Source organism: Silene latifolia, chromosome 8 (assembly GCF_048544455.1).
Source record: "Silene latifolia isolate original U9 population chromosome 8, ASM4854445v1, whole genome shotgun sequence".
In the NCBI taxonomy this organism is placed as follows: Eukaryota; Viridiplantae; Streptophyta; class Magnoliopsida; order Caryophyllales; family Caryophyllaceae; genus Silene; species Silene latifolia.
In genome coordinates, this window is record NC_133533.1 from 18064824 (window position 1) to 18091886 (window position 27063).

Sequence of the window (27063 nt, forward strand, 5' to 3'; positions counted from 1 at the left end):
AAATAATCAGTTTAAATACTATATAAATTATAATAGGCCAGAATAAAATTAAGGAAGTAAATTTTCGAAATTATTTTTATGTTTTATATATTTATTAGACGATTATCACATAAAACCGTGACTAAATATCAAATAACAACAAATAAGTATATGATAATTATAGAACTAAAATAATTACATGCAAACTCATAAATAATGATAATAAATCAGAATATAATCAAAAATATAATTTTTATAATCATCCATATATTTTACATATTGATTAGATTGTTAAATCACATAAAAACACAAATAAATCATAGAAAACATTAAAGAAGTATATATTCATCACAAAAATAAGAAAAACTACTATTTATTATATAAATCATGAATCTCATATATTTTCATGATTTTAAACATCATATATATTATCAATCTTATTATAACCACATAAAAGCACTTGAAATTCAAAAAATCATGAAAAGGAGAAAACCTAGTTACCTGGATAGAGATTAAGATTAGTAAATAAGAAGGATAACGTTATAAGATCAACCCAAATGATATCTGTAACGCCCCGTAATTTCGAACCATTATTATTTTGCGGAAGTAATTTATTAATCAAGTAAAATTTGATATTAATGTATTTGAAGTAATAATAATTCAAAGAAATATAATTTTATTATATTTTGAAGAAAAGTATTTATTTTGATAGTTTCGAAATGTTTAAAAATAGTTTAAACCGTGTAAAAACTTTTTATTTTGAAATAAGGGCATATCGGGAAAAATGACAACTCTTTTGAAAATTGGGCAAACGATTTTGGAAATGGGTCATATGAATACTCAATTTTCTTGTAATCTCGTGTTTAAGAACTTTGGACTTATTTTCGGAATTTGCATTTGACAAACGGTTCTAATTATTGTTTAAACCAGCAAAAACCGACTCATAAAATTTCCGTCTCATCCCGCTCCTCCTCTCCCTTTTCCGCGGCACACCCCCTTCCCCCTTTCCTTTTCATTTTTCTTTTTCCAACTTCATCTTCCTTAATGTTCTAAAGCTTTCCAAAACATAAAACCACCATTTTTATACAAAATCCAAGCTAATTTCACCATAACTCACTCGTTTCTAGTCCGATTTTCACAAAATTTATATTTTCGGAATCCTCTCTTCAAGATCTACATCCTAGTATATTTTAATTTCAGTTTTCTTGATGTTGATTTAAGACGAATTTGGGCATATTTCGATTTTTGTGCTTATTGTTGTGTTTTTATTGTTTATTTAGGTGAAGATTTGGAAGACGAGTTTGGGGACTCGTATATTGTTGAAGATAGTGGTTAGTTGGCAGATTAGGGTTTGGGTTCAAGGTGCTAGTTGCTAGTTGCTCATTTTGTTGCTAAAGGTAACATATTTCGAGTTACTCGACGAATAATCGTCACATTCTTTGCTTTTTGTATGATTTTGGTGATTTTTATTTGAGTAGTTTATGTCACATGATAATATGGGTTAAATGCATGTCTAATTCATGTCTTTTGTTAGTTTAAGTTAACATATTAGTATAGTAATGATTAATTGATGCTTCAACGATGTTAAACTGAACAAAAATGGAGAAATGGAGGTTGGGGGGTGGCGGCGGCAGTCAGCGGACCCGGCAGCCCGTGCAGGCCAACGGCTGGCCCGGGTCAGCCCGTTGCTTGTTTCGCGGTTTTTCATGCATTTGTCATTTCGGGTTTATTAATGTTATAATTAGTATAAGTAACAAATGGGTAATCTTTTGAAATGAATCATATTAGTAGTAAAAATTATGTTGATAGTAAAAATTATGTTTATTTTGGTAGTTGACACATGTTAGAATAGGTTATAAAATGAAATTGTAATGAATAGGCTCAAAATGAATTTTATAGCGATAATTGTAATGTTTGGATGATTATCGAAAAAATCGAGCCTTGGTCCCTTTGATGAATCGATGTCGATCAATTGTGTGATCGTCGTCGACGCAATTTAACCCGTACCTGTCGCAGGACTGGGGTTGCGGGTAAAAATTCGGTTGGATGAAATATTATATGAATTGGATAATCGGCATTTTTCTTGTTTTAGGCCATTTATTAAGTTTTAGTTCACATGTGTTGTTGGTTGAATTTAATAGTTTCTTATATTGTAGAAACGGCCCTAGATTCCCTGAAACCATTAATATTGTTAATATTGCTAGAAATGGTATTGGTATTAAATACTTTTTGCAGGTTGTTGTGATTGTCATAGATAGGTCTTTATAGTCTTTGACGAGTATATGTTCACTGCTTAATAGCCTTTGTGTTCCTGACTTGGTGGGATTATATCCAAGTTAGGGCATGACCTCGTTACTTATTTTGAGGGTAAGTGGTCAGCTTAAGTACTAGTCAACCCTTTGGTGGACTCCTTAGGGTACTCACTTTGTTTTAGAAAAATTGTGGGTCTTGGGTGCGGTGGTGTGTATCCGCATGTCTAGGTCTGCTTGTGATTTTAGGCTAGGGTTGTGTTGTGTCTTGGCCATGTTTTGATAGAACCTCGAGCCAAGATACCGGTTCGATTACCTTCCCTACCTCGTGGTATAGACTCGAGATTCTGAGTGACTATTGACCGTACTAAGAACTTATGCCTGTCTTTGATATATTGCCCTTTCTTGTATGGTGATTTTATGAATTGTAATAGGTGAGATGTAAGCCGGTTACAATTGATAAAGTTTGGATTACTGTTTGTTATATGTTTCACATGATAGCTTAAATTGGTCAGTTTAGTGTTCATATGTTAGAATACTTGATAATTGAATTATTTATCATGTTGTTTACATGTTACATTACATGTTACATTAAATATGACATTTCGTGGGTCAGGAGGACTCGAAGTTACTCCCCACTGAATTGTGGCTTTCGTGTTTGTATAAAATGCGATTGACAGGTTGAAGATGATTAATTGGGGTACACAGACGAGCTAGTGAGCAAAAGAACCTTGGATTTAGTTTGGTTATATTTTGTAGAAACCTTTAAACTTTTGGTTGTGTATATATTTTGAAGGGACATATGTCTCCCTCTTCTATTTTGGTTTGTATCACTATATCCCCGCGTATTTAGTTATGTTATGTAAATTAGTTTGTTAGTATTTACAGGTTTTGGCACCCTCCTCTTGGAAATGTTTGTGAATGGTTTAAAAAAGTTTTAAAAATTACAGGTTTTGTCTAGTTGAACCAATTACAAACATATCCTGTCAGTTTTTCTGTAGAATTTACGTATTTAGTTAACGCTTTATATAAGGGTGTCACAGTTGGTATCAGAGCTTGTTGCTCCCGACGCACGTTTGTGCACCCCACTTAAAATCACTTGACCTTTAAATAATAAACTTGAGAGATGGGTAGGATGGGTAGATTTAGGATTTTATGTGGTAGTCTGTTTGTGATTGCTAATTGATAGGTACTAATTAAATTTTCTCTTTTGTAAGATGGCTCCGCCAAGAAGAATTGATGATGCTCTTTTACTAGTTCTTACTCAAATTCTCCAAAACCAACAAAATCAGCAGAATCAACAAGTTCCTCCTCCCCCGCCTCCTGAGGGTACTCCAGGCACCTATACTTAGGTGGCTAATCAATTAACCCGAATCAACACTCCCACTTATGGTGGAGAGATTGATCCAGTTGCTCTTACAGGGTGGTTTCGGGAGTTAGAGAAAAGCTTTACGTTGTATGATGTTAAGAAGGAACATAAGGTGAAGCTGGCATCTCACTTCCTAGTACGAGAAGCAGATCGATGGTGGTCCATGACTGGGCCTACCGTTTCATCTGAACCAGGATTTGACTGGGAACGTTTCAAGGAATTAGTGGAGGCCCGATTCTATCCGCAAGAACTTAAACAACAGAAGTTGAAGGGATTCATGGAATTAAAGCAAGGAAGCCTTCCTGTTCAGACCTTCACTGATAAATTCAACGAGTTGGCTCATTATGCAACTAGATTGGTGAAGGATGACAACGAAAAAGCCTTCTTTTATCTTGAAAAGCTCTCTCCTAAAATCAAAAGCATGGTCCGTCGGGATTCCACCAGCTTTGTTTCAATTTACAATGATGCTTTATGGGCTGAGAATTCCCTGAAAGACATTGAAAATGAAGCTCGTGCAACTAGTTCTAATCTTGGCAAGAGGCCTTTATATCCATCTTCTAGGCCTTATACTCCTTCACCCAAACAAGAGGAGATTTGTTTCTACTGTGCAAGCTAACCGGGGTGGTCAATCTTCAGCTTTTAACGACAATAAAGGTACTAAAGACCGAGTGTGCTATAACTGCAAGAAACCAGCACATCCTGGTAAATACTTCGTTGATTCTATCATATGCTTTTCATGCAACAAACCGGGCCACAAGGCCAATGTTTGCCCGGAGAAGAAGGTGACGGCTCCTACTACTCCTGCCGCCCCGAGGTGAGGCAGTGAGGCCGAAGGGTCGGATTTTGTCATGAGCCGAGCGAAAGCCGAGGCACATCCTGATATCATTACTGGTACATTTTCTATTTTTGATGCTCCTTGTTTGGTACTATTTGATACGGGTGCCTCTTTATCTTTTATTTCAATAAAACTTTCCGATAAATTATCACTTGAATCATCACATGGAGAAAGCACATCTATATCCTTACCCTCTCGGGGATGTCTTTTCTGTTCTAAAATCTATCAGGAAGTCCCTATTTCTATTGCGGGATCTATATTTCCAGCAAATCTTTTCCAATTTCCGCTTGAAGAATTTGATGTCATTTTGGGCATGGATTGGTTACATACTTATCATGCTCGATTTGAATGTCGGGACCAGAAAATAATTCTTACAAGCCCTTCAGGTCACCGTGTGTCTTATCAAATGGTTAAAAGACAAACCGGTACTAAATTAATTTCTGCTATGAAGTTTGTCAATGCGATGGAAAAGGGTCATCAAGCCTTCTTGTGTATGGTGACTCCTTCTGATTCTTCCTCTCTGCCTCCTAAAGAGAACATTCCTGTAGTATGTGAATTTCCCGATGTTTTTCCTGATGAGCTACCGGGAATTCCTCCTGAAAGGGAAGTTGAATTTACTATTGATCTTATTCCTGGTACCGGCCCTATTGTTAAAGCTCCTTATAGACTGGCACCGTCTGAAATGAAAGAGCTGAAGGCTCAGCTGGATGATTTGATTGCCAAAGGTTTTATCCGACCTAGCTCTTCACCTTGGGGTGCTCTTGTTCTCTTTGTAAGAAACAAGGATGGATCTATGCGATTATGCATAGATTATCGTGAACTTAACCGGGTTACTATCAAGAATAAATATCCTCTTCCTAGAATTGATGATCTTTTCGACCAACTCCGAGGTGCTTCCACTTTTTCTAAAATTGATCTTCGTTCGGGCTATCATCAAATTCCAGTCAGAAGCGACATTCCTAAAACCGCCTTGACGAGATATGGTCATTTCGAGTTTACGGTGATGCCATTCGGATTGACCAATGCTCCAGCAGTATTCATGGATCAGATGAACCGTACTTTCAGAGAACACCTTGACAAATGCGTTGTAGTGTTCATTGATGACATCCTGATCTATTCTAAATCTGAAAAAGAACATGCCAAACACCTTCGTGCTATTTTAGAGATTCTGCGCCGTGAAAGATGGTATGCTAAATTCTCTAAATGTGAATTCTGGTTATCTAAAGTGACTTTCCTTGGGCACGTCATTTCGAAAGAGGGCGTTATGGTAGATCCTGCCAAAATCGAAGCCGTCGTTGATTGGAAAAGTCCGACCAATGTTTCTGAAATCCGTAGTTTCCTTGGCTTGGCGGGTTACTATCGGCGATTTGTGAAGGATTTTTCAAAGATTGCTAGGCCAATGACTCAATTGCTGAAGAAAGAGTCTAAATTTGTGTGGTCTGAGGAGTGTGAAAATGCCTTCCAGGAATTGAAAAAGAGGTTGACTACCGCTCCGGTGTTGACCTTACCTGAAGAAGGAGTGGACTTTGATGTTTACTGTGATGCTTCTAAGCATGGTATAGGTTGTGTCTTGATGCAAAAAGGGAAAGTCATTGCGTATGCTTCTCGAATGACTTAGAGTTCATGAAGTTAACTACCCGACTCATGATCTTGAATTAGCTGCGGTGGTGCATGCTTTAAAGATTTGGAGACACTACCTCATTGGAGTCCATTGCAACATCTACACCGACCACAAAAGCCTGAAATACCTCTTTACCCAAAAAAATCTGAACATGAGACAAAGAAGATGGTTGGAATTGGTGAATGACTATGATGCCGATCTAATTTATCACGAAGGAAAAGCTAATGTGGTGGCTGATGCTCTTAGCGAGAAAATCCTGTCATTCTTTGAATTCTTTTCAGAATTACCTCCCGAACTTGCTTTAGAACTTCAAAAATTAGGAGTAAGCCTTGTAAAAAGGGGCTCTCATCATCTTGATGCCATGTCACCAACGAACCGACTTCTACCGTGAGATCCGTGCTTGCCTTCCCGATGATCCTACTTTCAAATCCATTCGAGCCAAAATTCAACTTGGGCAAGCTAAGGATTGTAAGATTGATGATGATGGGTATCTTCGTTATCATGGTAGAATCTATGTTCCGAGTGCAGCCGATTTGAGAAAAAGAATTCTTGATGAAGCACACCTCTCTCCTTACTCCGTTCATCCGGGAGGTACCAAAATGTACAAAGATTTGAGATTGCAATTCTGGTGGCCTAGGATGAAGATTGAAGTTATGGAGTATGTCATTAAATGTCTCACCTGCCAGAAAGTAAAGGTAGAGCATCAAAAGCCCGGGGGTTTGCTTCAACCCTTGGATGTTCCTCTTTGGAAATGGGAGTCTATTTCCATGGATTTTGTGATGGCTTTACCCAGAACTTCCTTTGGAAAGAATCTTTGTTTGGGTGGTTGTGGACCGATTGACTAAGTGTGCTCGGTTTATTCCTATCAAAGAGACCTGGAGATTAGAAGTTCTAGCTGGTGCCTATGTGAATGAAGTAGTGCGCTATCATGGGGTTCCTAAAGATATAGTTTCAGATCGAGACCCTCGATTTTGTTCTCGTTCTGGACCTGCATTACGGGAGGCCTTGGGTAGTAAACTATTGATGAGCACTGCTTTTCACGCCGCCACCAATGGTCAAACCGAGAGAACAATTCAAACTTTAGAGGATCTTCTTCGTGCCTGTGCTTTAGATTTCCAAACTTCTTGGGAGAAATGTTTACCTCTGGTTGAGTTCTCTTACAACAACAGCTATCAAGCCTCCATTAAAATGGCACCATATGAAGCTCTGTACGGTAGAAAATGTCGTACTCCAGTCTGTTGGAATCAAACCCAAAATGTTCCAATGTTAGGACCTGATTTGGTGACCGAGTCCATTGAACAAGTTAAGATCATTCGGGAGCGGATGAAAGCCGCTCAGGACCGTCAAAAATCATATGCTGATGTCCGTCGTCAACCACTTTCTTTTGAGGTTGATGATCAAGTATTCCTTAAAGTGTCACCTATGAAAGGGGTGAAACGGTTTGGCGTAAAAGGGAAGCTGAGCCCTAAATATATTGGACCTTTCCGGGTGATTGAAAAGATTGGTCCTGCTGCTTACCGTTTAGAATTGCCCCCAAATCTGAGCAAGGTTCACAATGTCTTCCATGTTTCTCAGTTGAGGAAGTACATTAGTGACCCTAGCCATATCATCCAAGAAGAGATTCTTGAATTGGAGCCTAACTTGGCGGTTGAAGGAAGGCCAATTCGGATTCTTGAAAAAGCCAACAAGCAACTTAGGAGCAAAGTTGTACCTCTAGTCCGGGTTCTTTGGCGTTGTGGAAATGTCGTAGAAGAGACTTGGGAGACTGAAGCTTCTATGTTAGCTAAATATCCTGAATTATTCTCGTAAGGTATTCCTTTTCTTACTCTTTTTCCGAGTTACTAAGCCGTGTTTAATCATAATTAGTAAAGATATTATTCTTATTATAGAACTTTAAACTAAAATTTTGAAAATGCTTTTATGATTTTTAATGGTTTTAACATTAGTGAATGTTAAATCTCGTTGTTGGAGACGTCCCAATAATGGGTTTTCTCATTTATTGGTGTAGAAATATTTTTATATCTTGATATGAATGTGGATGTTCTTGTCTGATCAACAAGAGTATCACCGTTTCATTGAAAAGATACCTATATTTTTCTTATGATTATATTATTAAGATGTTGTATACTATAATTTCTCCTTCTAAGTTTCGAGGACGAAACTTTTTAAAAGGAGGGGTGATTGTAACGCCCGTAATTTCGGACCGTTATTATATTGCGGAAGTAATTTATTAATCAAGTAAAATTTGATATTAATGTATTTGAAGTAATAATAATTCAAAGAAATATAATTTTATTATATTTTGAAGAAAAGTATTTATTTTGATAGTTTCGAAATGTTTAAAAATAGTTTAAACCGTGTAAAAACTTTTTATTTTGAAATAAGGGCATATCGGGAAAAATGACAACTCTTTTGAAAATTGGGCAAACGATTTTGGAAATGGGTCATATGAATACTCAATTTTCTTGTAATCTCGTGTTTAAGAACTTTGGACTTGTCGGAATTTGCATTTGACAAACGGTTCTAATTATTGTCGAAACGAGCCAAAACCGACTCATAAAATTTCCGTCTCATCCCGCTCCTCCTCTCCCTTTTCCGCGGCACACCCCCTTCCCCCTTTCCTTTTCATTTTTCTTTTTCCAACTTCATCTTCCTTAATGTTCTAAAGCTTTCCAAAACATAAAATCACCATTTTTATACAAAATCCAAGCTAATTTCACCATAACTCACTCGTTTCTAATCCGATTTTCACAAAATTTATATTTTCGGAATCCTCTCTTCAAGATCTACATCCTAGTATATTTTAATTTCAGTTTTCTTGATGTTGATTTAAGACGAATTTGGGCATATTTCGATTTTTGTGCTTATTGTTGTGTTTTTATTGTTTATTTAGGTGAAGATTTGGAAGACGAGTTTGGGGACTCGTATATTGTTGAAGATAGTGGTTAGTTGGCAGATTAGGGTTTGGGTTCAAGGTGCTAGTTGCTAGTTGCTCATTTTGTTGCTAAAGGTAACATATTTCGAGTTACTCGACGAATAATCGTCACATTCTTTGCTTTTTGTATGATTTTGGTGATTTTTATTTGAGTAGTTTATGTCACATGATAATATGGGTTAAATGCATGTCTAATTCATGTCTTTTGTTAGTTTAAGTTAACATATTAGTATAGGAATGATTAATTGATGCTTCAGACGATGTTAAACTGAACAAAAATGGAGAAATGGAGGGTTGGGGGTGGCGGCCAGCAGGCCCAGCAGACCCGGCAGGCCCGTGCAGGCCCACGGCTGGCCCGGGTCAGCCCGTTGCTTGTTTCGCGGTTTTTCATGCATTTGTCATTTCGGGTTTATTAATGTTATAATTAGTATAAGTAACAAATGGGTAATCTTTTGAAATGAATCATATTAGTAGTAAAAATTATGTTGAAAGTAAAAATTATGTTTATTTTGGTAGTTGACACATGTTAGAATAGGTTATAAAATGAAATTGTAATGAATAGGCTCAAAATGAATTTTATAGCGATAATTGTAATGTTTGGATGATTATGCCGAAAACTGAGCCTTGGTCCCTTTGACTGAATCGATGTCAGTCAATTGTGTGACTGGTCAGCCGCAATTTAACCCGTACCTGTCGCAGGACTGGGGTTGCGGGTAAAAATTCGGTTGGATGAAATATTATATGAATTGGATAATCGGCATTTTTCTTGTTTTAGGTCATTTATTAAGTTTTAGTTCACATGTGTTGTTGGTTGAATTTAATAGTTTCTTATATTGTAGAAACGGCCCTAGATTCCCTGAAACCATTAATATTGTTAATATTGCTAGAAATGGTATTGGTATTAAATACTTTTTGCAGGTTGTTGTGATTGTCATAGATAGGTCTTTATAGTCTTTGACGAGTATATGTTCACTGCTTAATAGCCTTTGTGTTCCTGACTTGGTGGGATTATATCCAAGTTAGGGCATGACCTCGTTACTTATTTTGAGGGTAAGTGGTCAGCTTAAGTACTAGCCAACCCTTTGGTGGACTCCTTAGGGTACTCACTTTGTTTTAGAAAAATTGTGGGTCTTTGGTGCGGTGGTGTGTATCCGCATGTCTAGGTCTCTTGTGATTTTAGGCTAGGGTTGTGTTGTGTCTTGTCCATGTTTTGATAGAACCTCTGAGCCAAGATACCGGTTCGATTACCTTCCCTACCTCGTGGTATAGACTCGAGTTACAGAGTGACTATTGACCGTACTAAGAACTTATGCCTGTCTTTGATATATTGCCCTTTCTTGTATGGTGATTTTATGAATTGTAATAGGTGAGATGTAAGCCGGTTACAATTGATAAAGTTTGATTCTTGTTTGTTATATGTTTCACATGATAGCTTAAATTGGTCAGTTTAGTGTTCATATGTTAGAATACTTGATAATTGAATTATTTATCATGTTGTTTACATGTTACATTACATGTTACATTAAATATGACATTTCGTGGTGGGAGGACTCAAGTTACTCCCCACCTGAATTGTGGCTTTCGTGTTTGTATAAAATGCGATTGACAGGTTGAAGATGATTAATTGGGGTACACAGACGAGCTAGTGAGCAAAAGAACCTTGGATTTAGTTTGGTTATATTTTGTAGAAACCTTTAAACTTTTGGTTGTGTATATATTTTGAAGGGACATATGTCTCCCTCTTCTATTTTGGTTTGTATCACTATATCCCCGCGTCTTTAGTTATGTTATGTAAATTAGTTTGTTAGTATTTACAGGTTTTGGCACCCTCCTCTTGGAAATGTTTGTGAATGGTTTAGAAAAGTTTTAAAAATTACAGGTTTTGTCTAGTTGAACCAATTACAAACATATCCTGTCAGTTTTTCTGTAGAATTTACGTATTTAGTTAACGCTTTATATAAGGGTGTCACAATAACCCTCAACCAATGTCTCTTGCTCACCTTCTTGAACAACATAAGAATGAAAAACAATTAATTAAATACTACTCTAAATAAACTAATAAAAGGATGAGAACTAAATAACCACTTAAACTTACTAATGAATAAGATGAAAGAGATGTGAGAATGAAAGAAATGAAATGTACAGAATTGGGATAGAAGCTCATGGCAAAGAGGAGAGATTTGTGAGTGCAGATTGTGTTGTGTAAGTTATAGGTTAGGGGAATGATTAAGGCTAAACCTTAGGCTATTACTTGAAGTAAAGTAGTCACATGCCTATGAGGGTAGGCCTTGGGCTCCAAGCAAAAAAAATCAAGTTGTCAACTTGCCATCCTAGGTGATGACGTAAATGATAAATCAAGGTGAAAAGAGGAATAACGAGTGTGGGTCTTGTTCGCGGATTTCTGCGACAGCCTTTTGTATTTTAGGCATAATTTCCTCTACAGAACTCCGATTGAGGTGTTTTCAGTGGCGCTGGAAAGCTAAGAGAAAGATCTACAACTTTCATTTTATTATCAAGAGCTAAATCCGTCTTTAAGATATCATAAAATTAAGATCAACGACAAATTAGTTATTCGCTAGTTTGAGGAGTGTAAGTTTAAGATGGGCTATTTGGATATCATTGTCGAAAAATAATAGATTTAAAGGATAAAATCTTTATTGTGGATCATTCTTATTATTTAAAATAAGAATTTAATTATATAGGATGACGTGGAAATTACGGGGTGTTACAACCCTACCCCTTAAGAAAAGTTTCGTCCTTGAAACTTGAAATAGAAGGATTACCCTAATCGAAAAGTTGCGGATATCTCTCCTGCATAGATGCTTCAGTTTCCCATGTAGCCTCTTCAAACTTTTGGCTGCGCCACAAAACCTTTACCGGTGGAACGACTTTATTCCTTAGGGTCTTATCTTTCCTATCTAGGATACGTACGGGTAGCTCCTCATAAGTGAGGTTTGGTTCCACCTCGACCACATCTGACTGAAGTACGTGGCAGGGGTCACTACGATTTCTCCTTAATTGAGACATATGAAAGACATTATGAATCTTAGACAAATTTGGGGTAACTCTAATTTATAAGCCACCTCCCCAATCCACTCAAGTACCTCATAAGGTCCAACAAACTTGGGGCTCAACTTGCCCTTAATACCAAATCTCTTCACCCCTTTCATAGGTGACACCTTCAAGAATACCTTGTCTCCAACTTGGTACTCAATCGGCCTTCGACGCAAGTCGGCATACGACTTTTGACGGTCCTGAGCCGCCTTCATCTTTTCCCGAATTAGCTTAACTTTCTCAATGGATTCTTGCATCATTTCGGGTCCAAGAACCGCAGCTTCAATTATATCATCCCAACACAACGGGCTTCGACATTTTCTCCCATATAAAGCCTCAAATGGCGCCATCTTAATGCTGGAGTGAAAACTGTTATTGTAAGAGAACTCAACCAAGGGAAGACTTTTCTCCCAACCGGCTTGAAACTCTAATGCACAAGCTCGAAGCATATCCTCTAACGTTTGAATAGTATGCTCCGTCTGTCCATCTGTAGCGGCATGAAATGCCGTACTCAACTTTAGCTTACTACCCAAGCCTCCTGAAGTTTCCTCCAAAAATGCGAACAAAATCGTGGGTCACGATCAGATACTATATCTTTCGGAGCACCATGTAATCTAATAAGGAAAACTCCACGTTTCCTTCATATTAACATTTTTTCTGATTGTCTGCAGGTTCTTGCTCAAGTCCTCCGGTTCTCTCAACTCAAACATTGGACTAGGAATACTATTGACGATATAATCGATCTAGCGGCAAACTTTCATTGCATTTCTTTTGCTTATGTTCCTAGCATTTGTAATAAAGCCGCTCATAGGATAGCTAAGCGTGCGATTAAAATGTAGATCTCGTTAACCCGATTGTCAAAAAAAAAAAAAAAAAAAAAGAGAGAGACATGAGAGTTGCAAAGTGTGCTATATTTATCGAAAGATACACCAATGTCCTGGATATGTGTTTACATTTAGCAGCCGCAAAAATAAATAAATGAAAGAACATAATGCGTCTACACTGTGATACTCCTATCCGACACGATATCATATCCGACACATGTCAGAGTGTCGAATACGGCTATATTGGAAGAAATTTTAACGTAAAACAAAGTGTTGAAGTATCGTGTCGTGTCGGGCAAGAGCTCCACCTTTCTATTTGTTCATGGATGAAACTAGGTGTGATAAGGAGACGAGACAGTTCGCGAGCAACTTGAGCTCGACTTGGTCAAAGCTCGGCCCGGTTCGAGAAATTAACTAGTCAAGCCGAGCTAACGTTGGCTCGACTCGAAAAGCTCGTGTAATTAGATAAAATATTGCTTATATTTTATAAAGATAATTTGTCATAATTATATATTTGTATCACACGTTTCAAATGTCCCATTAATTTTCCAAATATATTTGTATATATACCTTCGAGCCTTGTTATTGAAAATATATTTAAAAAAAAAAAACGAAAATTCAATAATTATATACAAGCTCGAGTTGAGCTCGAGTTTGGCTCATGTTAATGCTCGCGAGCTTAATATTGAGCGCAATTTTTTCATAAGCTCGAGAACGGTTCAAGCTCGGGCTCGAACTCGAGTTTTGCTTTCTGAGCACAAGCCGCCAAAAGCAACGTAAACGATAATGTCCTATTTGTTGATTCTGTTCTGATGACACAGGTTATCACTTATAACATGCCGCCAAAAGCAACGTAAACGATAAACAATTCTAAATCAATGCATCTGATAAAAGTACAACCTTCCTATCCGTTCATAGATGAAACAGGTTAGTACTCAAAACACGCCATTGTAATATTTCTACAACTTTTAAGCACAAAATACCTACAAGGACTGAAGACGGGCATAATGGGACTGGGAGGGCCAAAAGCCAAAAGCCGAAAGCCGAGTGAGGTATATCTAGGCAATCATGGAATCGGCAATGCGAACCAAGCTTTCCAGCTTGCCTGACTTGAGTGTTTTCTTCAAATGCTCAACACCTGTGGGGTACTTAAGACCACATGAATCAAAACATGAATGCTCCTTGGATTCAAATTGGCTCCTTGGGACTTTAGGCCTCTCGATGCTTTTTAAATCTACGACAAATAAGATGAAAAACATTACCAAGTGCGGCCTGCTTAATGGCTATTACCGATAAATATAGAGGTGGCAATAAGACAGACAAGTTCTATTTAAAGTATTGTTCTATGGCACACATACTTATACCTAGATGTGTGAAGGCCATTACCTTTCAGGAAATTTTTGAAGCGATTCTGCATTTTTATCACCTAAACATGATAAAATAACCACACTCAAGATTAGTGGTCAAAACATGTTTAACTTTGAAGTTAAAAAAAAAAAAAGATGTTTAAACAATCTCACCTACATCTCATCATCAATGTCAACATCCTTCATGTAAAGGATCACAAATACAAAATGCTCAAGTAGCAATTTCTTTTCCTCTGCAGTTCAGAAATGAGAACATATCACAGGATGTACAAACTCATTAAGCTTTTTCATTCTCTATAAAGAGTTTTTTTTCGTCAAACACTACCTAACATTTACAATATGAAACAAGGGGAAACAACAGAGCATCGATAGCATACCAAATGATTCCGCCAGCTTGATAGAAGTCATATATACGTGATAAGGAGGATGATCTTCATCGTCATCATGATCCGTGTTTAGATTTATGGATTTTCTGATTTTAGGAGGAAGACCTGTCACCAAAACAGGAAATGATTACTATAGAGCAGTGGCGAATGTAAGATTCCAATAATACATTAATACTGTTATTGTATGTTTACATAAAACAAGATTTATTACCATATCCACACTCATAAAAAGCCCACATAAGATGATTTCGGCTAATAAAACGACTTCCCACAGCTTTACGCCGAAGCTCAGCAACTTCGATCAACTCATATACATTAGCCGATATAAACAAATAATTTTCTGGCTCGTCCGCTGCATTTATAGGTCTGAGCAATGCATGTAAAGGCGTCAACACACCGCTTATCCACTCATTGACCTGTAATGGAAGACCTCAATGTATTTTAGACTATAGTTGAAGAACTTCCAAAATATTAAAAAAAAAAAACATACACAGACAGAGAGTACTACATACATCACTTTTCAAATCTTGGATCAAGTACTCGAAGAAATACATCAACTTCACATCCAAGTCTTTGAGTGGAGACTCAGACTCTTCCTCGGGACATGAGTCGGGATAGTGGTTGTGGAGGGCTTCAGTATCAACTAGCTCCACAGCTCTGGTTAATAATATTTCTTCATACTTGATGCCATCTCTTCTAGCAAACTTGATTAGCATACGCGTATAGTCATCAACCTTCACTCGAAACACACAACATGATATGTATGTATTAAAGCAAGATGATTTAAGTCGATGGATGAAGTATTAGTTTCCAAAAGTTATACCTTGAAAGTTGGAGGATACTTCATTTGAGTGACTATCTTTTTAATGTAATCAAACGTGGGAGTCTACATGTACACCAATATAAAATCGTAAAGAAGGAACATCAGAAAGATCGGCTAATCCCGTCACAAGCTTGTGACCTCTCACAAAAAGGGAGAGAGGACAAGGTGGGGCAACCCATGTGCTTCCCACCCAACTCTCAATGGGTATTTTGTGAGAAGAAATGGTATCCATCACAAGCTTGTGACGGATATCGTCCGTCTTCAATGAGATTTTGTGAAGAATGATAGAGGCTGAATTTACCTTTCTCAGTATAAGATGGTAGGACTACACACACACACAAAAAAGAACAACGAGTAAGGTCAGGTGAATTAATTTCTTAAACAAAGGTGAGAGAATAAAGAGATAGAGCAGTTGAGTGTTTTATGAACACAAACCATAGCAGGCTCATCAAACATAGGCGGGATAGTAAGTCCAGTTGCATAAGACTGCGCATAAAATGAAGCAAACTAAGACGTACTCGTTATCTGCAATGAAATAACAGCATAACTGCATAAGGTAGCAAGAAGTAAGAAATGTACGCTACTCAATTGATCAAGCCAGTACTCGGTCACATAGAAAAATTTGTCCTTGGGGATCTTGTCACGGAGAAGAGATTTGAAAACGTCATCAATACGACATTTTTGTTTCCCCGCCCTTGCAAAATAATGTTCCCACAAGATATTCAGCTGCTTAAAGCTTGAGCGCATACGACCACACTCATACAAATAATCCTACGAACAAGGAAAAGGCATAATTGTCGTATTTGGATCCCGTGTCTAGGAGTTTGTATATAAGGGAGTGGAAAAGAGAGAAGACCTTACCTTGGTATAAAGCAGGTAGACCAAAGTAGCGGAGGCCCTTATGGCACTGTCGAAATATTGATATTGGTTAGATTGTTTAGCCAATACGTGGAGGGATTTCCAGAGATGACTGTTTTCCAAAAGTTTCCAAACAACCTGATTCTCCACAACTTTGTTAAATTTTTTAACATTAATATTGTTGTTGTGGTGGTAGTTAATATGCTTCAGTTCATTGTAGACGATTTGTTGCAGAAATATATCATCCTCCACATCTCTTTCTACCTATCATTTCAATTTACATAAACATGAAACAATCAACAATAGGAATTTGTTGATTTTTATACAAGGGGAATATCACAATTCAATTAATAATAATAATAATAAAGACCTGAAAGTATTCTGAACGAGCTGACACGATAATAGCTCATCGGTTCCAACAACCACGGGACTCTATCCTCCATCATCGCCTGGGTTTCAAACTGAAAAGTTGGAGTCGGGCTTAAGATAACCTAGGATGAAACTCACTTTTGATTTTTTTTAGGTAAAAAATAGGGTTATTTCACGGGAATAATCCAAACTATTACCCTTGTTCTCAAAATAATCTCAACTACATTTTAACTCATAATAAAACGAACATTGAATACCTTATTCTCAAAATAGTCTAGGTGACTGACTCTAAACACACGCAAACCGTATCAAAATTAATTACTCAACCTCTAAAACACATACCAAGATGAAATTCATGTCCACATTGATGATGTTTAGCCCATGATCTCTCTCCAATGTTAATTCACGAAGAACAAAGATTCAGAAAACTAGGTGAGATTGATGGGGAAAAAAATGGGGAAACGGGTTCTGGAAAACAAGAAAAGATGAAGATGAAATTAAAAATGGAAGGTGTATGTTAGGTCGTCGGCGATCGGTGATTCTGATGGCAGTGTTATGGTGGTGGTCCGATGAGGGGATAGTGGTGGTGTAACAGCAAATTTTGTATAACGATAACTGAAATACAAAACAAGGAAACAATTATATTTTATTAATAAATATCAAAAAAGTACGTGTACAATCTCTAATGTATCCTCTGATTCTAATATGCCGTAAGGGGTACGTGTACGGGGTACACGTGAAGGGTGCGTGTAGACAAATTTAATTGCTCACGCGTGATGTAAATTTGATTTCTTGAGAGGGTCGCGATGACTTGAATCTCTCTTGAAGGTTTGAACTTGTGATTGAATCTTCAACGCAGCGCACGATTTGATGTGCTTGTTGATCGCTTGCAATGATTTTTGAGAGAGGATTTGTAGGAATTTGCACTTGTTCTCTCTAGCTCCTTTGCAATTATGAATTCCAACCCTTTGAATGAATGAGAAAGCTATATTTATAGAGTTTTAAATCTCCTTGTTGGACTTTGGTGGTCACAGGCCCACTTGTGGGTTTATTAGCAAACTTGGCCCAAGTTTGATTCTTTCTGGGTTTATTGATCCGAACAACTCCTTTTGTAATTCGAATCGGCCCATATTTCATTTAATTGGGACAAAATAATTAAATTAAGTTAAAATTTGGTATTAACTCAAAATAATTAATTAATTTTATTTATTTGGCACATTAATAAATTTTCCGTGCCTACAAATTGCCCCCTCGGGACCTTGTCACGTGCACCTCCCGGTGTCTTGACGTGGCGGGGTCTCGATTTTGCTTTGACTTGGAAGTCGGTGATGAGCGCCCTTACTTGTCGCGAAGACAGCTCGACTTGACTTGATTTGACTTGGAAATTGATAATGAACACCCTAACTTGTCGCAAGAATGGTTCATCCTTTTTTGTCACCCTGTCGTTATCCAACTTGGCGGGTGAATTTGTATTTGACTTGAAAGTCAAGGGTACCTTAACTTGTCGTTTGAGACAATCCATTTTTCTTGTAATGTCACCCTATCATTATTTGATTTGGCGAGCGACTTTTTTTTTTCCATTGACTTGGAAGTCGAGTAGTGTACCCGAACTTGTCGTAAGGGTAGTAGCTTGCGGAATTTTTTTGACGTCACCCTGTCATTTTTAGACTTGGCGGTTGACGTATTTTTTTTGTTTGACTTGCAAGTTGAGGCACACCCAAACTTGTCATAAAGGCAGCTTCATAATTTTTTTTTTTTTTTTTTTTTTTTTTTTTTTCGTCACCCTTTCATTTTCTGATTTGGCGGATGACGTATTGCTTAAAAGAATTAGGGCGGATGTCATTCTGTCATTTTGTGACTTTTCAAATGACGTTTGTCCTTGTGCATTTGACGATAGCGTAACCTTGGTAATTTTATACCGTTGGATCACATGATGCGGATCCCAACTACATGTGAACTTCATACCATCACAGTTCCACAAATCAAGCTTTAGGCCCAGACTCATAGCTCAGCGCCTGAGCTACTTAGGAAACATTCAAATTATATCAACAAGAATTTCCTTATTCCTGCCGTTTTCATATTCCTTGGACTCCAAGCTTTTTGTTAGAATTAGGTTAAAATAAACACATGCCCTATATATACACGATGCCTCTATCTTTGATCAAACCATCATCGCCCCTTTTTCGTTTAATCGCCATTCAGGGCTCGGGATTCATGAGAGTAAAAACATACTCCGTATTTCGTCTTATCTTGTCAGTGTGTCACATGGTATGTATTTTACTAATTTGTGTTTATACCAACGTAACTATCTTCTCATCTTCAATTCTAAGAATATTTTTTTTCGTTGGTCTTTTCGCACAGTTCACTACATCCTCCGTGCTTTCGAGTTTTGGAGCCAATCAGAAAGTCGACATCCGACATGAAATCTTCGTATTTGCTTGACCACGTGTATGCGTTCGTTTGACCGAAGCTTATCTCAATTTTCGGTCTGCAATTCTCGACCGATTCGGACAAACTAATCAGAATTTGACCATGAATTGATCTGTCTTTTTTTTACCATCTTATTCATGATCAACAATTGCATGAATAATTTACTTGTGAGAAGCAAATTCGTCTTTTGTTTATCTCTTCTTCACGTGGATTCTTAGCCATAAACTAATTGATCGTAGGGTACTAATGTCTCATGCCTAGCTCTTTGTTATTTTTCTTGACAGCCACGAAATTATGCGATTATCCTTTGTAGACTAAAGCTCAATTAAGTTTGCCGTTATCGATCGGAGAGCTGTGATGACTTCCTTTTTGTATAGCGCTTGCAAGAGTGACAACGGTGGCGCTGCTTGGACTGGTGGTTAAGGTCACAAATACCTCATCGCAGAGTCGTCGCTTCTGCCAGCCTGGTGATATATAATGGTCACGTATGAGTATCGTGATGTCGCGGCGATTTCTATCTTATAAAGATAGCTAGCTTCGACAAAGTACTTGATACGGCCATATGGGTATTAGTGATTAAAATAATTCATAAATCATCGCAAAACAAAGTTTTGGCTGCTTGTTGTTTGGTGATTTTTTTTATTTTTTTTCTCACTTTTTTAATGGAAAAAATCTTCAAGATACCACGTACCAAGTAAAGCATTGCGTTCCATTAGCTTTGCATTTTCACATTTGTTAATTATATATACTTTGTGGACCGGCCAATTTATTAGGAGTCTGTTGGTTATCGTCTCTTCGAGGTAGTATTCCCATATCCTTTATTCGCCCGGCCCCTTTCTTTGAGCTTTATATACATTCTAACATTATGGATATATCTAGTCCCGTTTCGTTCCTTGTGTGCTTCTTTGTTGGTAGTATTGCGTGCAGGTTCATGTTCCGTCTTTTTGATCAAGCAATTTCAATCTATCAATATTTCCTGCAAGACCATCGTATTTGTTCACGCACGGCAATCTTATTTATCCACTACGGAAGATTTATTACTTCAGACAATATTCCAGCCTCCAGTCGAGTTGTCAAGGTGAACCCATTTTGGGTCATCGCAACAGAGTGAAGACTTATTACCTGTCAGGGTGAACCCATTTTGGGTCATCGCGACAGGTTGTGTCAGGGTGAACCCATTCGGGTCATCGTGACACGATGAAGACTTATTACTTGTCAGGGTGAACCCATTTTGGGTCATCGCGACAGGTTGTGTTAGGGTGAACCCCTTCGGGTCATCACGACACAGTTTTGAAGACTTATTGCCTGTTAGGGTGAACCCATTTTTGGGTCATCGCGACAGGTTGTGTCAGGGTGAACCCATTCGGGTCATCGCGACACAGTTTTGAAGACTTATTGCCTGTTAGGGTGAACCCATTTTTGGGTCATCGCGACAGGTTGTGTCAGGGTGAACCCATTCGGGTCATCGCGACACAATTTTGAAGACTCATGCAATGAACCTCTTTATGAAGACTATATTTCATTACGCTCTCCCCTTGAGGCACGCCGGATGAATACGCTTATTGATTTGATGTCTCTCCGACTTGTAAAAGATTTCCACATATTCTTTATATTTACTTGTATTTGTCCTTTTTTTTTTGCAGGGATGCAACTCGCAATGGACCTGACTCGTCGACTCCAAGAGAGTACGAGTCACTCTTGGATGGGTCATCTTGGGTTCCCTTTGGAGTTATCATGCAATGAACTCGCTCGTCGATTGTAAGGAAGTTCCAAGCCTTTATGTGCCAGATTGCTACATCATTTCATCACCTGTATGCGACGTGACCCTCTTTTTTAAAGATCTATCCAAGGCTAACCGTGAAGCAAATAGTGTAAAGACCCAGCTCAAGCGGAACTCATCATCTATTAACATGGCCTTGCTTTTACAACCTTGGTTGATGATTGACTGTAATTTTAGCCGTACACAGTTTAAACTCTTGCGGGCCAGGAGTAATTATTTTGATGTAATTTTTTTTGGTGTGGCTGCACTTGAACAAAATGTTTGCTCAAACTGCCTACGTACTTGCAAAGCTACCAAGATGACAACTTGCAAGATCAAGCCAACGTAGTTCAAGAGAGGGATTTTTTTTGGAGGTGTGGCTGCACTTGAGTTACATGTTCACCCAAGCTGCCTACGTACCTGTGAAGTACAAAGTGTACTTCACAAGATCAAGCCGACGTAGTTCATAAAGGAAGAAAGGAGTATTTTTTTTTTTTTTTTTTTTTTTTTGTTTGTATACAGTTTAACCTCTTGCTTAGGAGCTTGGACTTGCAGTTTACGCTCTTGCTTAGGAGCCTTCACTGTTGGGATTTAAGAATAGTAACGCTTCAAAAACTTCCCATTGATTGGGCCTACCCGAACGCCGTCTTCGTCCACGATTTTGTAAGCACCATTTGTATAAACCTCCTGTACCACGTATGGACCATCCCACTTAGAGGTGAACTTGCCAACTGGCTTGTGAGAGGTGATGATTGGTCTTCGTACTGCAAGGACGAGGTCTCCTACTTGGAAAGAACGAGGGCGCACCTTTTTGTTAAATGCGCGTGACAACCTTGCTTGATAGCACTGGAGCTTTTGTTGAGCCTCTAATCTCTTTTCATCGAGAGCTTCCAACTCTGCTAATCGCAATTTGTCATTCTCATCATCTCGTGAGTCCCTCCCGAATAGCAATGCGTAAGGAAGGGATCCGCAACTCCAAAGGCAACACAGACCTCCACTCCATACACCAACGCGTACGGGGTTGCTCGAGTAGGTGTTTTGTATGTGGTACGATATGCCCACAACGCCTCACCAATCCTTTCATGCCAATCTCGCTTTGACTTTGCTACTACTTTTCTCAACAAGTTGCAAAGAGTTTTATTAAAGGCTTCAGCCAAACCATTTGCAGAGGCATTGTACATGGATGACTTGTATTGTTTGAACTTGAATTTTTCTCCCGGACTTGTCATCGATGGTTGAAAAATTGTTTCCCATTATCGATTGTGATACGTTGAGGTACACCATATCGTAGATGATTTGGGTTCTAATGAAGTCCACAACATTTTCTTTCTTCACTTCCCGTAGTGTGATGGCTTCTGCCCATTTTGAGAAGTAGTCAGTGGCAGCGAGTATATACTCGTGTCCATTTGAGGCCTTTGGAGTAAGAGGTCCCACAACATCAAGTCCCCAAGCTTCAAAGGGCCATGAAGAAACAGTGAGGATGCAACGGCCGGCGGTTGGTGTATGAAGTTTGCGTAGAACTGACAGGGTTCACATTTTTTTGCAAAGTCCATACAATCTTGCACCATGGTTGGCCAGTAATACCCCATTCTCTTTACGCGATCATGAAGTTTAGGCCCAGATTGATGAGCACCACAAATGCCAGAATGAGCTTCATGCATTGCTTCAGTAGCTTCGTCCTTGCTTAGACACCTCAACCATTGGCCTGAGAAAGAACGTCTGTAGAGTGTCCCTTTATAGTGAATGAACTTTGGAGCACGTCGACGTATTTCTACCTTGTGTCTGGGATCATCGGGTAGTTTTTGGTGGTCCAAAAAATCAATGATAGGTTGACGCCAGTCATCTTCATCAACAGTTTAGACGCATATCATGTTGGTTGTGTCTACATTTTCCTCTTCTTCAAGCGATGATACTACCCAACGATTGCAGATCGGGACTTGCATAGACTCTTTCGCCCTGAGTGCCAAAGTGGCTGCAAGATTAGCAAGCGCGTCAGCCAACTTATTGGCACTCCTTGGCACATGACCAACATGGATGTCCTCAAGTTGATTCAACAGTTGTAATGCCCGTTGATGGTAGGGAATCAAGTCTTCCTTTTTTACTTCATATTCACCAAGGACTTGGTTGACCACCAGCTTCGAGTCGCCGTAGATGTCCATATCCCTGACGCCTATTTCGATCGCCATTTGGAGGCCGAGTATGAGAGCTTGGTATTACGCCATATTATTTGAGCACAACCGAGTGAGCGTAAAGGAGTATGGCATGAGATGATTTTGTGGAGTTACGAATACAACTCGGCTCCACTCCGTCCTTCCTTGCAAAGACCGTCAAAGTACATTTGCCATGGAGGTAGGACGTCCACATAGAAAATTTCTTCTCCCGGGAGGTCATCCGAAATTTCCCACTCTGCGGGGCAATGGATGATCGCAAAGAAGTCGGCGATAGCTTGGCCTTTGATGACCTTTTGAGGCACGAACACCAAGTCATACCGCTTAAGTAACATTGCCCATTTCGCAAGTCTTCCGGACAAGACTGGTCTTGAGAGTATGTACTTGATTGGATCAGCTTTTGAGACCACGTGTATGGTATGCGCCTGCATGTAGTGTCTCAACTCGGATGGCGAACACCAAAGCAAGACATATCTTCTCTATGGGCAAATAATTCAACTCGGCTCCAACCAAGGTACGACTCAAGTAATAGAGTGCTCTCTCTTTACGGTCTTCAATTTCTTGAGCACACATTGCCCCCAGTGAGCGTTCTTGTGCTGCGATGTAGAGGACAAGTGGATTTTCGGAATTGGTGCCCCCAACACCGGTGCATCGGCCAAGTACTTCTTGATGCTATCGAAAGCATTTTTGCATTTTTCATCCCATTGGAATGGAGCATCCTTTTTCATGAGATGGCTGAATGGTTGGCAACGCCCCGCTAGGTTAGATATGAACCTTCGAATGTATGCCAAACGCCCTTGCAATCCGCGCAACTCTTTTAACGTCTTTGGTTCCGGCATTTCGTTGATGGCTTTAATTTTTGTTTGGTCAATTTCAATGCCTCTATGCCTGACCACAAACCCCAAGAACTTCCGGATGTGACACCGAACGCACACTTGAGTGGATTCATCTTGAGTTGACATTTTCTAAGTCTTTCAAAGACGGTTCAAAGGTCTTTGATATGATCTTCTCTTTTCTTTGATTTGACAACCACGTCATCAACATAACACTCTATTATTTTATGCAGCATGTCATCAAAGATGTTTTGCATTGCGCGTTGGTACGTAGCGCCAGCATTCTTCAATCCAAACGGCATGATCGTGTAGCGAAGATCCCTTTGGGGTTCGAAACCTGTTGCTTCTTGATCTTCGGGTGCCATATGTATTTGATTGTAACCAGCAGTACAATCCATGAATGAGAGGGCTTCATGACCAGTGGTTGCGTCAATCATCAACTCTGTAACTGGCAAAGGGAAGTCATCCTTCGGGCATGCATCATTAAGGTCTCTGAAGTCGACACATATGCGCAGTTGTCCATTCTTTTTTTCCGACCGGGACAATGTTTGCTATCCAGGTAGAATATTTGACTTCTCGAATGAAACCTGCTTCAATGAGTTTATTGACTTCCCTTTCAATTTCGGTACAAGCTCGGCTGAAACGACGTTGAGGTTGCTTTTTGGGACTGGTGCCTTTCTTGATTGCTAGACGATGAACTGCAATTTTTGGGCTGAGTCCAGGCATCTCTTTATAGCTCCAAGCGAAGATATCTTTGTACTCAACCAACAACTTGTAGTACTCCTCTTCTTCTTCCTTAGTCAGTAGAGCACTGACATAAATGGGCCGAGGATCTTCAATAGTTCCCAAGTTGAGTTCCTTGAGTTCATCTACAGTCGATTGCCCCCCGTCTTCAAGTGTTTCAGGGGCTTCATCCGCCTCAACTTCTTCGTTCTCATCAGGTATCTCTTCTACTGTGATGTGATATGACGACGTTGTAATTTCTAAGTCACATGATTTCTTTGTATCACAGTGACGTGAAGATGAAGGCACAAGCTGAGGCACAAGCTCTTCGACATTCTTTTCTTTGGCCGAAGAACTAGTACGCGCCTCCTTGCTTTGAGTGGCTCATGTTGGATGATATCCACTACTTGCATACGCTTCATGCGAGATGGTATTGCGCTTCTCAAGTCATCGCTTACTCTTACTTCTTCTTCATTTTGTGTTGCAGAAGTTGAGAGAGGACGACCCTTGCCACTATTCTTCTTGGGAGCCCCTAGTCGACTGGAGACTATTTTTGATGGACCGCCCAAGCGTTCGTGTATTGCGCCCTTCTTGTTTATGCGCAACGAAGGTGTTGATACTTTGACTTTACTTTCTCCTTGATTGCCAAGCCTAGCAAATACAGAAATGTGTTTGGTTGAAGCACTTGGTCTCCCTAACCTTGTGAATATAGAAGGGCGACACTTCTCTGCGCAGTGGACTTATTCGATCGAAGACTGAAGATGGATGCATCTTTTCCTCTCCTTCATTTTCTTCGACCTCTTCTACTGTGATGTGCTGAGAAGACGCAGTAGCCCCTTTTCTACGAGCACCAATCTTTACAGGCGCAGGAGACTCATATCCGAGCCCGGCCCTGGTTACCATGAAGTTCCCATCTTGCTTGAATACTTCATGTTGTGCTTTGTTAAGACCGTACGGCTCAACTTCTATAACTTTGCCAAGAGGAGTCGGATTTGTAAAGTCATATCCAGCCTTTGCCAGTAGCTTGTAAGCATTGGAATCAAATTTCCCCTTGTTTTCTTCATTTGATGATTGACTGGATGAACAGACGAAACCATTCGGAGGAGGTCTCACAATCTTCGTTTGAGATGAACTTGGTAGAGGTGTAACGACTTTGGCCACCCATTCCTGCTTGAACATCAGACTTGACTTTTTATCCTTAGGCTCTGTCTTTGGTGTTAGACACTCTGCAAAAGGACTCTCCCCATCTTTGCGGCGAGACTTCGGGATGTAGCGTAGATGGTGGTGTAGCTTTCATGCGGCGTCTCTTGCTTCTTGGGTGACGCAACAGAGTAGTGTTTTATTGACCTTGTCTACATCTTTCTTAACATCATTTTCTTTAGCGGGACTTGCAGACTTCATCTTCTTTGATGATGTTCTTTTCCCGCTTACCTCCTTTTCCTGTTGAAGAGATGGTGGTTGGCATGAACTCACTGGAAGTACCATTCTCTTCAAAGAATTTTGCGTCAGCGAAGAAAGAGTCGACCTTAGAGAAGGGTTTGGCGTCTCCGTCTATCTTCCTTTCACCACCACGATAATATTTCAAGCATTGATGGAGGGTTGAGGCGACAACTCCGTTTTCGTGCTTCCAAGGTCGTCCCAGCAATAGTTTGAACGATGTCTTGCCATCCATGACATGGAACAATGTGTCGGAAGAAAGATCACCCATGGTAAGGTTCACACGGATCATGCCAACCGCACGCTCCCCATTCAAGTTGAAACCATGAATCATTGTTCGACTACTCGAGAGTTCATCCATTGTGATCTCTAATTCATTCATGGTGGATTTTGGCATGAGATTGACTCCTGAGCCTCCAACTATTAAGATGCGCTTGACCTTTTGCCCCCGGATGTACCCCGACACATAAAGTGGCCTGTTGTGAGGCTTGGATCCAAGAAGTAAATCCTCATCTGAGAAACTCAAAGTCGCATTGCGCAGAGACACATCCATTGATTGCTCGGGAGGCTCGCATTTTCCTTCATCTTGCCTGCGTACAATTCTGGCTTCTCAAGTCCTTGAATTATCAGCTTACGCTTATCTTTAGGTAGATGAAAGATTTGTTTCCACCCCATGTTTGTAGGAAGGGCATCGAGAGCAACCACTATTTCGTTCTCTTTTTCAGAATGAGACTGTTGTGGTGATACCGCATCATCTAGGCCCCTTTCCTCATTCTTCTTTTCATCGTCGCCACCTTCAATAGCTGAGATGGTGCACGCAGTAACCTTGTTCATGAAATCTCGCGGGAAGAATTCTTCTAAGGTGACGGGACTTGGTGGTTCTTGTTCCAGCAAATCAATTGGCAAGACATGTGGTTTGACAACTATTTTGGACTTTTTCTTTCCCTTCGTCTTGCGAGGTTTCGTCTTCTTTGATTGTTTTCTTCGACGGTGAACAGTTGCATATGTCTCGCCTTGTTTGTTTCTTTGACTTCTTGCGCGTAA

At 39.3% G+C, this 27063-nt stretch overlaps 1 protein-coding gene across 1 annotated transcript; it reads right to left on the reverse strand.

Annotated features, from left to right (window-relative positions):
• Window positions 1–13813: 13813 nt before the first annotated feature.
• On the reverse strand, window positions 13814–16833 carry LOC141596524 (uncharacterized). The gene is made up of 12 exons (XM_074416722.1): window positions 16671–16833; window positions 16304–16564; window positions 16022–16213; window positions 15878–15928; window positions 15744–15767; window positions 15443–15505; window positions 15132–15353; window positions 14831–15035; window positions 14611–14724; window positions 14387–14466; window positions 14253–14292; window positions 13814–14100 (listed from the first exon to the last, which is right to left on the reverse strand). Exons 3-10 carry the CDS (start codon window positions 16187–16189, stop codon window positions 14387–14389), a joined length of 927 nt encoding a protein of 308 aa, XP_074272823.1. The 5' UTR covers window positions 16190–16213; window positions 16304–16564; window positions 16671–16833; the 3' UTR covers window positions 13814–14100; window positions 14253–14292.
• Window positions 16834–27063: the final 10230 nt, after the last annotated feature.

Bases quoted from the DNA above. Each gene is read 5' to 3' on its own strand.
- LOC141596524 (XM_074416722.1), bottom strand. From the start codon at position 16,189: ATGCGCTCAAGCTTTAAGCAGCTGAATATCTTGTGGGAACATTATTTT. The intron at 15,506-15,743 runs GTAAATTCAGCC...GTGTACATGTAG, and splicing joins ACCATCTTATACTGAGAAAG to ACTCCCACGTTTGATTACAT. The intron at 14,467-14,610 runs GTATGCTATCGA...TCTGAACTGCAG, and splicing joins CAAGCTGGCGGAATCATTTG to AGGAAAAGAAATTGCTACTT.